Source organism: Penaeus chinensis, chromosome 27 (assembly GCF_019202785.1).
Source record: "Penaeus chinensis breed Huanghai No. 1 chromosome 27, ASM1920278v2, whole genome shotgun sequence".
NCBI lineage: Eukaryota > Metazoa > Arthropoda > Malacostraca > Decapoda > Penaeidae > Penaeus > Penaeus chinensis.
The window spans coordinates 24,659,925-24,673,234 of NC_061845.1; the positions used below are offsets into that span (position 1 = coordinate 24,659,925).

General features: G+C 34.6%; 2 protein-coding genes across 7 annotated transcripts in view; one reads left to right on the forward strand and one right to left on the reverse strand.

Annotated features, from left to right (window-relative positions):
• The first annotated feature begins 640 nt into the window (after positions 1-640).
• LOC125039422 (actin-related protein 5-like) lies at positions 641-11,431 on the forward strand. Its single transcript, XM_047633329.1, has 13 exons — positions 641-793; positions 3,400-3,504; positions 3,643-3,749; positions 3,988-4,201; positions 4,936-5,219; positions 5,472-5,687; positions 6,355-6,573; positions 6,791-6,921; positions 8,416-8,554; positions 9,052-9,207; positions 9,316-9,552; positions 10,381-10,501; positions 11,182-11,431. The coding sequence occupies exons 1-13, from the start codon at positions 781-783 to the stop codon at positions 11,334-11,336; spliced, it is 2,097 nt and encodes a 698-aa protein (XP_047489285.1). The 5' UTR covers positions 641-780; the 3' UTR covers positions 11,337-11,431.
• Positions 11,432-11,492: 61 nt separating this feature from the next.
• LOC125039423 (sex determination protein fruitless-like) overlaps positions 11,493-13,310 on the reverse strand; it is a 43,288-nt gene continuing 41,470 nt past the window's right edge. For all 6 annotated transcript variants that reach the window (XM_047633332.1, XM_047633331.1, XM_047633330.1 and 3 more), the window contains exon 9: positions 11,493-13,310. This exon is cut by the window's right edge and continues 442 nt beyond it. The gene's annotated coding sequence lies outside the window, so the exon portion shown is untranslated.

The window sequence follows — 13,310 nt, forward strand, 5'->3', positions numbered from 1 at the left end:
TTTATATTCATTTGTTCGATAGAAATACTACAAAGACGTATGATTTTTCAGTATTTATTTTACTCGAAAAAGTATTTTTGATGATAATAATAATTAGACTACATATTTATCAATCAGTGGCATTAATGCTTATTGTCACTATCCTTCATGAGTAAAGATCAAATCAACAGAATTTCCTTCCACAATGGAAAATTGTAAGTAAGAATATGAATTTACGAACAGGACATATCCTTAACAATATGTGAAATGCATTGTTTGATTCACACGTAGGTTTATTAATTAAATTAAGTATTTTGTAGCAGCATTGGTTAGTGTCCCAACCAATGAATAGGTGTTATTGTCCTCGTTGGATATTCCTTTTTAATGTATACTTACACGAAAAAATACACATATTTCATAACAATAAAATTCAAATTTAGATATGAATATACTATGAACCATGGAAGATTAGTTTTACCAATTGCTATAGTCCCCCCTTGATAGTTTTAGTAGTGATGAGTACGTTCAATAGATGGCGTTAAATTCACTTTGTGATAAGGATTTCTTTTTTTTTTTTACCGTTTCTCGATAAACTTGTTCATAATGAAAACTGTTGTATTCTCATCTTCATAAAACTAAATAATAATAAAAAAGAATAACGATTTCAGAAAAAATACGCCTTTTTTAGTGAAAATAATCCATGTATCGTAATCTAACGACCATCTTCCCAGCTGTTAGAATAACAGTGATGTAAACAAACAGGCGGCTTCAAACACAAGGCCTCACAAATTTTAGGAAAAAATGGAAGTTGAAGGTTTGTTAGATTACACTTTGAGTCGGAAACATGAAAATACGCTTAACTGAAATCAAAGTTAGAGTTTTGCATGTTCATAAAGTTCTCTATTGTTCATAATGACCATTTCATTCGCTCAGTATCAAAGTGAAATTTACGTGTCTTACGGTAGAGCGAGAGACTTTGCAAGGTACCTAAGAATACCATTACGTTCCTAAAAGAAAGAGAGATGAAAGGTCCAAACACGTTAGATGGGTCCTCTATAAGGTAAATGAATGTGAGAGAAGGGTAGAGGCGCAAGTGAAATAGATCTAAAGCACACGAAGCCAAAATGAACCCAATGCACTTTGGGTATAGATTCAGATTCAGACTCTGCCTGTAGTGGACAGAGTGACAAAATTAGACACTTTTCATCTGTTGATAATAAGAAAGTTGTTCAAAACATAATGCTATAGTATATATTAACAGGAGAATCTAATGCCACTGTCATAAAGAATGGGGAAAACTAATTCACAGATACATAGAATAACCTGCACAGGCAAAGAACTTGGGGTAGGGGTGAAGCTCCAGGATTAGGAAGGATTTTGGTTCATGAGGCTATGTTTGTGGATCTCCAGGAATGGCTGGAGTAATAGGGACTTAGTCTCAGACGGTTGCAGTCACTTTGTAGACAGTTACCAGTATCTCCACTCATATCATTTGCAGTTGAAAAAACAAGAGATTCATGCTTATTAATTAAAACAAAGAATAAAGATTACAAGGTTGATGGCTGTGTGAAAGGAAAAAATTACCCAACTAGGAAATATTTAGTAGAGATATTGCTGAGTTCTTATATTACTGTTTTACTTCAGATCACAGACCTTGGTTATTATAACTGCTACTCCAAATGTTTGCACTTAGATATTTAATTCACACATACACTCTCTCTGTCTCTCTCTCTCTCTCTCTCTCTCTCTCTCTCTCTCTCTCTCTCTCTCTCTCTCTCTCTCTCTCTCTCTCTCTCTCTCTCTCTCTCTCTCTCTCTCTCGATCTATTGCCTAAATGCTGGTAATTATTATTTCTGAAAGAAAATGTTATTTTCAAGAAATTTCTCTTAAAGATTTAAAGTTATTTGTCCATTTTTTTCAGAAACATCAAGTTTTTTGGTTGAAGATAAGAGAGTTAAATAATCTAGATTTTGAAAGGCCTAAATAGACCTAATACAACTATGATTGTTTACTGATGCCTTATCTTTAATTAGTGCAGGCTGTTATATGTATATTTTGTGTTCTTTGTAGTTATTATCATATTTTTCTCTAAGTTTGTGGACAGTGCACATGGAAAATATGCAAATCATTTTCTTCATTTGTGTAGTCCAGTATGTTTTGAAAGGTATAACAAGTTTTAATCAACTGGGAATTCTACATTTTCAGTTAAACTAGCATAAATCTACCTGTGTATTTAATTTCACAAAATCTCACTCAGAATCAGATGCCAATTTTAGTAAGAACAGGTAATAAACCTAAACAGATTATATAGACCTATACCATACACAAAGGGTTGTATTTTTCATGATGAGAAATTGATGATAATGATTAATGAAAGTAATGAGATGAGAAATTGATGATAATGGTTAATGAAAGTAATGAGAACTGGCTGAGAAGAAAGACTATGATTTCATCCCCAAAATCTGATTTATTAGTAGACTTCCTTTTTGTTAAATGAGACACTCAAGCAAGGGGGAGTAAATCCTATCATTGAGCATCATCAGCCCTGTATTACTCTTGGCAAGATCACTTCACAGGTATCGGTTTTCTTCAGTAAGCCATGAAGATTTCCACAATTGATTAGTTTAGCAGTTTGTTGCAAAAAAATATTGGCATGAATTCTTGAAGATGTGTATAGCTAAACATTAAATTTTAGTGATTGGATAAAAAAAAAAAAAAAAAAAAAAAAAAAAAAAAAAAAAAAAAAAAAAAAAAAAAAAAAAAAACTATAGTCAGTACATGGGGTAATCTTCAGTTTGTTTGAGACAAGTAGATGTGTGGTCATTTGTATGAGATAATTGGCTAATGTAAATATTATTTTTACAGTAGTTTCTTCCCTAATTGTAAGATATCAAACTAAATTTTTTTGATTGGATAATCATTTTAGTATGTAATGCATCCATCAGTACCAATTTCGTCACAAAAACTATTGCGAGGAAAAAAGTTCTTCGTAATTCACAGAGTACAACAACATTTTAGCCTATGCTTTATCAATACCAGATACATTTACAGTATATGTAGTAGAAAGTATCTCACCAAGAAGCAATTATTCTTTTATTTTGTAGGTCTTAGTATAGTATATTTCTCTATATGTCTTTATTTGAATAGTATATGGGACTTAGAAAAGTAAATATTATTGAATATAAAATTAAATACATGTCATTTCTGATTTTTCTTTCTTTCTTCTTCTTCTTCTTCTTCTTCTTCTTCTTCTTCTTCTTCTTCTTCTTCTTCTTCTTCTTCTTCTTCTTCTTCTTCTTCTTCTTCTTCTTCTTCTTCTTCTTTGTATATCAATATTAATTTTTTTAATGTATCTTCCAGTTCTGTAAAGAAACTCAGTTTTCATGCTTTATTCACTAATTATATTACTTTTATTAACAGAGAAGACTGAGAACATCTTTGAACTCAAGGATGCGAGATCTGTTCAAGACCCCGTCCATGAATATGGATCAACTTATAAGGGAGTTCCACTGATCATTGACAATGGTAGATATAAATAAAAGTAAAGATGTAATAATTGGTAGTAGTTTATCTTCACAAAAATGTTTAACCATTACATTTGCATCATTATTTGCCTCTGTTTATTAGTGTGTTGAAATCAATTGACCCTTCTTATGTTTTTAGGATCATACAACTGTCGTGTTGGATGGGCGACAGACCAAGAGCCAAGAATAGTCTTCCGTAATTGCTATGCAAAACACAGGAAAGATAGAGGGAAAAAACTGGCAGCGGTAAGTTTTTACCCATTTAGGTGTTGTAAGAAGAATGAAGAAGTGTATTTTATCTGGTACTCAAGAAATACTAATCATAAGTGATAATTCTTGTACAAATATATACAGAAAAGTGATGCTTGTTATTTCATTGTTGTAAAGGATGCCCTTAATTTGCAATTCAGTTATTTTCTTCTCAGTATTATTCTTACTGCCCTTTTTCACTTATTCACTTACTCATTTAATTACTTTTATTTAGGAGATTGAGGTGTTGGTGGCAAATGACATAAGTAACATTGAAGCTGTGCGGTTCCAACTGAAGTCGCCCCACGATGAGAATATTGTCACTCATTATGAGGCACAAGAGACAATGTTTGACTACACGTTCGCACACTTGGGCATCGACACACCACAAGTGGATCACCCAATTGTCTTGACTGAAGCATTTTGTAATCCTAATTACTCAAGACAGTGTAAGTATTGCTGATGAAGAAATGTCTTACAGTTGTTGGAGGCATTCTGACATTTATCTGATTTGATTTCAGATGATTTTATATTTAATGCTACTTTAATAGTTTTTATGATAGCAATGAATATCTAGGCAGGACATAGAATGAGGGAGAGTTAAGGAGGAGCAAGCATGCAAGACATACCAAATATTTTTTAAATATATTTACAGTTAGAATACAGACAAGCTGCAGTTTTAAGGAAAGACATTGATAATTATTATATTGTATTTCAGATCAGAACACAGTATAGTTAACTCATAAAGCTCAAAACATATAGTTGATTATTTGTTATTTAAATGTAAAGGTGATGCAGTGTCAAAAAAACATAGGCTTCATTCATACACATTTTATTATAATCCACATCTACAGACAACTTTTCTTCATATATAAAAACTTTTTGAAAAGGGGTCACTTTTGAAAAATGACCTCATGACGAGTGATCCACCCTTGTTCACCTTCTTGCTATCCCACTGTATCAAGCATGTTGCTGAAAAAAGCCCCTTATTTCATAAGAAAGTAAAATACAAATTGGCCCACATTGTCTCATATTCACACTCAGTTATTTGCTCACTTATGTTTAGACTGCTTATTCTTCATTTTAAAGGAGATCTGTACACTGCATACTGTTAGTTTAGTGTTTACTTGCTTTCCTTTTTTAATCATTTTCATTCAGCTGCATTTCTATTTGATTCTTACAGTGATGTCAGAGTTGCTATTTGAGTGCTATGGCGTGCCAAGCATATCATACTGTGTCGATGGACTGCTAAGTTACCACAGGAACAACCTAAACAGGCCAGACGGGTTGCTTGTCAACATTGGCAATTACACAACACATGTAACCCCAGTTTTGGATGGCTTTGCTGATGCCATGAACACCAGAAGGATACGAATGGGGGGGCTTCACCTCACCAAATTTCTGTGGCGTTGGCTACAGCTTAGATTCCCACAACACCTGAATGCCGTTACTCTGTCCAGGGCTGAGGTAAAAAGATAATGAATGTTTTGCTAAGTTTGTGTTTCCTCCCAAGTTCATTTCTTTGTTTGTTTGTTTATTTTCATGTGGGAATGTCTGTAGTGGAGTTTGTATTACTCCTTTTGCATTTTATATAACTTCTCATCACTTATTGCTTATGCAAACTTTGACCTTCTTGCATAAAGTTATATTTTAAAAAAATCATCTTTAATTCTTGTCTTTCCCTATCACAAATCCAAATATCTTTTTCTTTTCTTTCAGGAGATTCTCCACACTCACATGTACATTGCAGATGACTACATGCCTGAAATTGCAAAGTGGTCTGACGTTAATTACTTTGAAAAGTTTGTGAGAAGAATCCAACTTCCATACGTAGCAGCACCAATCAGCACGGTATCAGTGGAGCAGCAGAGGGAACGACGGAAAGAAGCAGCCAGAAGACTGGTGGAACTGAATGCAAAGAAGAGAGAAGAGAAGGTAAATTGGAAATTGATTTATAATACATTTATTGTTGAAAGGAATGATGAATAATTTGAAATAAGTTTCACTCTCTCACTCTCACTCACTCTCTCTCTCACTCTCTCTCACTCTCTCTCTCTCTCTCTCTCTCTCTCTCTCTCTCTCTCTCTCTCTCCCTCTCTCTCCCTCTCTCTCTCTCTCTCTCTCTCTCTCTCTCTCTCTCTCTCTCTCTCTCTCTCTCTCTCTCTCTCTCTCTCTCTCTCTCTCTCTCTCTCTCCCCCTCTCTCCCCCTCCCTCCCTCTCTCCCTCCCTCTCTCCCTCCCTCTCTCCCTCCCTCCCTCCCTCCCTGCCTCTCTCCTTCTCTCCCTCTCTCCCTCTCTCCCTCTCTCCCTCTCTCCCTCTCTCCCACTCTCCTTCTCTCCGTCTCTCCTTCTCTCCTTCTCTCCTTCTCTCCTTCTCTCCCTCTCTCCCTCTCTCCCTCTCTCCCTCTCTCTCTCTCTCCCTCTCTCCCTCTCTCCCTTTCTCCCTCTCTCCCTCTCTCCCTCTCTCTCTCTCTCTCTCTCTCGCTCTCTCTCTTTCTCTCTCTCACACATACTTTCATTCTTTTTCTCTACTCTTTCCTCTCATTTTACTTTTTTCTGCCATCTTCCTTTTACATGTCTAAATATGTAGCTTCCCCCATCAGTTGATAGAAGACGAGGCAGAACTTACGCGTCTGGTGGAGCTTGAAGAAGCTATGGAGGAGTTCACACCTGATGAGCCTGAATACCAGCATGCACTTGAGGAGGCTGAAGTGTCCTCCCCCGAGGAACTTACCAAGAAGATCTCTGTCCTGCAGCAAAAGATAGATAAGACCCGGCAGAAAATGTTGCAGGCTAGTAACGCTGCTGCCGTTGAAGAAGAGGTGAGTAGAAGTGAGACAGTGTTTGCATGGATAGAAATTCATTATTTTATTTTGTTTCTGTCTTGTTCAATAGTGTTATGATGCAATGTTTTTATACTGCATAATTAAATATTAGAATGGCTAAGCTTACAACTTTGAATTAAGTAATACACAAATGGCAATGTGGTATGAATTACAGATATTAGTTTTCTTCCTTTCATGTTGCATATTTTGCCAGGAGCCGAAACCTAAGAGAGTATGCGAGGAAATAAGCCCAAAGAAGAGAGCTGATTTGGAACAATGGGTTGAGGAGGTTAAACAGCAGTGGCGTGAAATTCAGGCTCGGAGAGCAGCAAGAAGACATAAAAGGTGTGAGTTGTAGTACTTTTACATATTGTTAGAACTGTAGTTTTCTGTAGTTTTCTATTCAGTCTGATTTAAGGAGACTGACGATGCTGTAAATTTTATTTCATTATCTTTTTGTTTGTTTATTTGTTTGTTTCCTGAAGAATATTCACAGCATCATCTAAAATTATGATAATTAATCTAACAGAAACCAGAGGTTGAATTATCTGTATATTAATCTGTTGGATCCGAGTGATGTGGATGTCTTGCCATGGAACTATGTGGCCAGGGGTCGGAGGCAGGAAGGGCTCATCATAGAAAAAAGATTGGCCAAGGAGCAGATGATAGGAAAATCTTGTGTCAAGTGTTGGGTGTGGAGATGCTTTGTTGTGAGACACTTATCATCTTGATACAGCATGACAAAGGCAGATATAGACGTAGGGAAATGATAAAAAAGCAAAAATGCATTTGTAGAAAAAGGGTTAATAGCACTGAAAACAAGAGGCAAAGAATCTTAATACTGGGCATATGTACTTGTATGTCTGCGTGTGTGTGTGTAAAGGGTAAAGGGTAAATGGGTGAGACAGGCAGTAGTTGTAATTGGCTCATTGTACAAATGTAGCCATCAATGTGTAAAAACAATTAATAAAGTAAACTCACGGTGGGCATAGTATGTACATAATGCCATGTGGTGGCACTGGGTTAAAGATTGGGTTAACAAATTATGCCTCTTTCTTCAGGGAAATGGGGCCTTCAAAACCCTCTGAGGGGGAGGGGGGGACTCAGAATGGAGAGACTAACTACAGTTAGAGATAAATCTGTGAATGAATTTCAGAGACCATTAAGATTTTATCGCTTAAATGAATGTAGTTCATTGAATAGAAAAAACAACAACTAACTGGAGCTTTTAATTTTCATTCCAGAATTTATTTGGTTGTACACCAGACATCTTTTTGCATGTTATATTTCATGACTTGAACTTCAGTCAGTTATGCCATTCATGTTGACTATGTATAAGTGACTTCTGTAGATTAGAGCATTCACTTCCACAATTATGCAGAATTAAAAAAAAAAAAAAAAAATATTTTATAAGTCAGCATATTTAACTCATGGCCATTAGGAGAATATGGGCTTCACTTGGCCTCCACTCCAGGTAATATGCGCAGCTGACTGAGCTTGCCGCCAGGGCCTTTTTCAGAAACAGCTGATGCACAGTACTCGCCACATTGATTTTTTTTCTTTTTCACTTGCATGCAAGACACGATTTTCATGTTTTTGTTTATTCAGAAATGCACTATATGCATTTTAGTTTTTAAATCGTACCTGTAGTAGCCTAATTATGTAAATTAGAGTCCATTTCAATAAGTAAGGTAAGGACCCTTTGCTCAGAGCCCTAACCAAGTCAGACATGATGTGAACCCCAAGTCATTCATAGGCTATTAGTTAAGCAAATTGTTATTTGTATTTGTAAAATGTCATCAGAAAAACTCCCAGATTCAAATAAAGCTGTTGCTTCAGGCAGGAGATGGCTAAACGTCGAACAGCAGCTTCCCAAGAAAGAATGAGAATCATATCACAGCTCGCAAGGAGGGAGAAGAAAGACGATAATTTTGGTATGCGTGATGAAGACTGGGATGTGTACAAGGCTATTAACAAGGTTTGTGCATTTCATTGGCAGAAATGAATTTTATTGGCATGCAGCTAAGAAGTTGATAAGTGATTAGCTGTCATTATGTTATGCTGAAAGAGGTGATCATTTGTCTATGAAAAGTAGATTTCACTGTTAGCTTGTTTGAATTCATTATTCCAATATTGAATTACTTTGTTTTTTAGTTTTGTAATTCTTGTAGTAACAGATGGCATTGAAATATTTTGACCTGCCACTGCATTTACAATAACGAATATATACAAGTTCAGTACAGTAAAATGCATAGTGATGTGGATTAGATACCAAAGATTTAAGTTTTTATGCACTGGATTACCCTCTTTATTATGACAGAAAAGCTTGCTATACAAGCCTTTCATGTTAATATCCTAAATCTTTGGGGAATATTTAAAAAAAAAAAAAGCTCATATTAAGATTAATATAATTTTGTAAATGTTGTGTAAGAAACAAGGCAAAAGAAGTAAAAAAATCTTCAAAACACAACATAGGAGGGTGGAGGATCAGACAGTGAAGAAGAGAACGAGAAACTGCAGGAGCTAGAGTCAGCTCTCCGTCAGCACAGTCCAGAATTCCTTGGGGAAACAACAAATAACAAGCCCACCTCGGTTGCAGAAAACTATCAGCTTCTTCTGTCGACTGAACAGGTACAGTACGAAGGTCTGTGCAGGATAGTATGGAGATGTAATTAAATAGATTGGTAGAAAATCACATGTTCTTTTCTGGCTTTTATTAATCTTAGTTTTTCTTTCCAGATCAGGATTGGTGAGCTTCTTTTCCAGCCGTATATGTATGGACTAGAGCAAGGGGGCATTACAGCAACTATTCAGTATGTCCTTGGCCTCTTTGATGCAGAAACTCAGGACAAGCTTGTCAAGAATGTATTCCTGACTGGTGGTCCAGCATCACTTCCAGGACTGAAGCCAAGAATAGAACGGGAACTTCTGGCCATGAGACCATTTGAGTCACAGTTCAGCGTCTGCCTAGCCAAGGTTTGCAAGATCTTTCATGTGCATTCTATAATAAATGTATGGGAATATCAGAGGAAATGCAGAATGTTCTTTATTTAGTGTCTTCATATTTACTTTTAATATGTATTTACATGCAACCTTAAACAACAGTGTATTAATTGTGACAATTATTTCTGACTCTACTTGAACTAGTGGCATGTTGATGGATTGGTGCCAAGAGTGTATATGTATAAACACACACACACACACACACACACACACACACACACACACACACACACACACACACACACACACACACACACACACACACACACACACACACACACACTCTCTCTCTCTCTCTCTCTCTCTCTCTCTCTCTCTCTCTCTCTCTCTCTCTCTCTCTCTCTCTCTCTCTCTCTCTCATATACATATTTATTCATTTGTTTATTTTTTTTTTACACATAGGTGACTCTCAGTGGACTTAGTCAACAAAGAGTCATTTACTAGGCATATCAAACCTCACCTTTTTACCCATTTCTTTGTATTCTCAGGAAATAAAGCTTGTATTTTTATAAACTATTATATATATAATAATAGCAAAAACAACTTTAACATTAGTAATTTTTATAATTATATAAATAAGAAAAAGGGCAAGTAATGCGAGGTCAGGTAGACTTAATCACTAACTCTTTGATGACAAAGTGCTTGTGCCATATCTGTGTAAGAATAATTGATTACAAAAAACTCTAGCAGAAATTGCTTATCATGGGCATCAGTGGGTCAGGGGAGAAATAAAGATTACTTATACTTTTGACTTTCTAAAAAAATCTACACAGTATTGATTATATTGTCTTCCTGAAATAGAACCCAGTGTTGGATCCTTGGTATGGGGCAAGAGACAGTGCTGACGAGTTAGTTACAATGGGTCTGACAAGAGCTGACTACCAGGAACATGGTGGTGATAGGATAAAATATCACAGAAAAGGTGAGTTTTAATGATATTATACTTCAAAGAAATTGCAGTCTAAATTATTTTATTGACATCTTTATTCTGTTAATCTCAAGTTTACACTGTATGCAGTAGTATAGCACATTATGTATCTGTGGGTAAGATGTACAGGATAAATGTTAAAGATTTAGCTTTTATCATTGAAGTAAATTTTTTATTGCATGTATTCTCATAAATAGAAGATACCTTTGGAACATTTTGTGGATCATGGTAAAAGTAATTTAGGTATCAAAATTTATTACAGAAAAATATAATACATTAGAATTTGTCCACCTGATAAATGTAAAAAAAAAAAAAAATCAGAATCTCAGATAATCTATTAACTATTTCAGACTAGTAAATCTCTCAATATATGCTGTGGGTTTCAGATCAGCCATGTTAACACCAAGTTGCTTTCCCTCCTTATAATAAGGGTATACTCTGGTTGACAAATTGAAATCCATTCTAATTTATCATACTTTGTATGTATCCTATTTCTTGGAATCATTAAGATAAACATTATCTTTCTCCTTTTTCTTTAAACCTAATTTAACAACAAAGTCAACATATTAAACAAAAATTAGAATATTTATTGTTTTGCATGTTTAAAAATCGAGTAACAGATTTCTAAGTGAGTAGTAACTCACTTTAATGACTAAATATGATCATCCTTCCAGGCAACAAGTACTGGGCATCACTGACCCCAGTGGCACCCGAGTCAGCCCCAGGTTCCACGGTTCCCAGTAAAGAGACCACACCGGCACCAGAGCCTGGAACAACAGTCGAACTCTTGCAAAATGTTGAGGGCACAGCAGACTCTGCTTCCAATTAGCTTTCTTTTCTTTTTTTTTTTTTCTTTTTTCAGTACTAATGAAATGTTGAGTAGTAGCTGTGGTCAATATTGATAATAAATGATGACAGGGATAATGTTTTTCTTTTTTTTCACTTTTTGAAGGAAAGGGGTAGGGGTAAATAACAACTCAAAAGATTACCACAACTATCTTTATGAGTGCAAAACATAAAAATGATACAAATAAAATATTTTCACGTATGGTTATTATTATAACTACTTTTTACATATAATACAGAAGATCTGGATAGTCCTTTGTACTTGTCAATAGTGTAACATAACATGTATTGAAAAAGAAAAAAAAAAGATGCAACTCCATTTCACCTGAACAGTTTAATGATAAGATTATCATATGCAAAAAATAATTAATAAAGCAATGATGGGTTTTCTAACGAATTTGCCCTTCACCAGTATTAAATAATGTAAAATTACTGCCACCTTAGGTCGTGATCATTTCTCACTTGCAGTCAATTAAAAGTTGCAAAGCTCCCTCCTGAAGAGCTCTGTTTTGATGCTAAGAGTACATTCTGTTGTATCAGAATGAGCTTGAAATACAAAGGATTGCAAATGAGGACATTAAATTACATAATCAGTACATGGGAGCTATTACAAAAAATATATGGAAAAAAAAAAATGTCTTTCCTAAAACCACTTACAGGTTTTATGCATTCTTATATTTGTGTCTATATATCATTTAAAATCTTTTTTAAAATCTTAAAGTCACATGAACAAGTTTGTAAATTTCACTTTACTGTGGTAGTATTCTACAATAAGCAATGCTAATGGAATGTCAGACAAATACTACATTTTCCTTTCTAAAGAGTACAGTAAACAGTCTCAGGCTATTGATTTTTACAATCAAGTTATTTTGCTTTTACTGCAGAAAATTCATACTAAATATTACATGGTAACATATTCATTTGGTAACTATATTACAAGATCCTTTAAAAGACAGCAGAAACTTTATCTTAATTTGCATACTATACTATACTACAGTCTGCTTCAGGTTCTAATATTCTTAAAATCTACAATGATCTTCTAGCTCACTTTAAATTAATTCTTACATACCAAAAATTCAATTATTTTACTTCCAATTTTAAGTAAATTGCACTAATATTGCTTACATTTATATGAAATGTGATCTGATAAAACTTAAATAATGATGACTGGGTCTTTCATATTAAAACAATAAAGGTCTTCCAAAAACACAAGGAAATATTTTTAAACACCTGGATCATAAAGTTATATTAAAGAAAAATCTGGAAGCATTGTCCACAAAGCACCAAATACTTTATTCGCTGAGGTTATTGTCTTCACCTGCTTTCGAATGCTGGTAATTTCATATCAATTACCACCTTGACGAATTATTAATAACTACTGCTTACAACATAGTTCCTAATTAAGTTAATATTCTGGACGAATGGATGCTATCCAAAACCATAACAAGACTTAGCACCTCAATCTTCGATAATAATTCAATAACAGACATTATAATCTATTTTTTATGTCTCTGAAGCGCCATTCTTTATATAAGATACACTCGGATGTAATTTCTCTCTTTTTTTAATTATATTTTCTAAATAAAAATGTGTCAAATAAATATCTAAACATACTGGACAAAGAAATAAACAAAAAAAAATTCCCTACAAAATCCAGACACCATATTCAATCCTAAATGCCCCTTTCCCGTCTTTAAGTCTACAAAAATGTCTTCAAACGTAAATATACATTGTGTGGGTCCTTCAATGCTCTGGTCTTATATTTTATTTACAACATGAATATTTTCTAAGATGTCTTACAGTATATAAAGAGTAAGAACACAGAAAAGGAGAGAGGATAGTGAAAAAGAGAAAGAAGGGGTAGAGAGAGGAGGAGGTGGGCAAAGAATTAAAAAGGAAACATTAGGAATTGAATTACATACTCATAATTCTGCAATATCATGCTGATTTCATATAT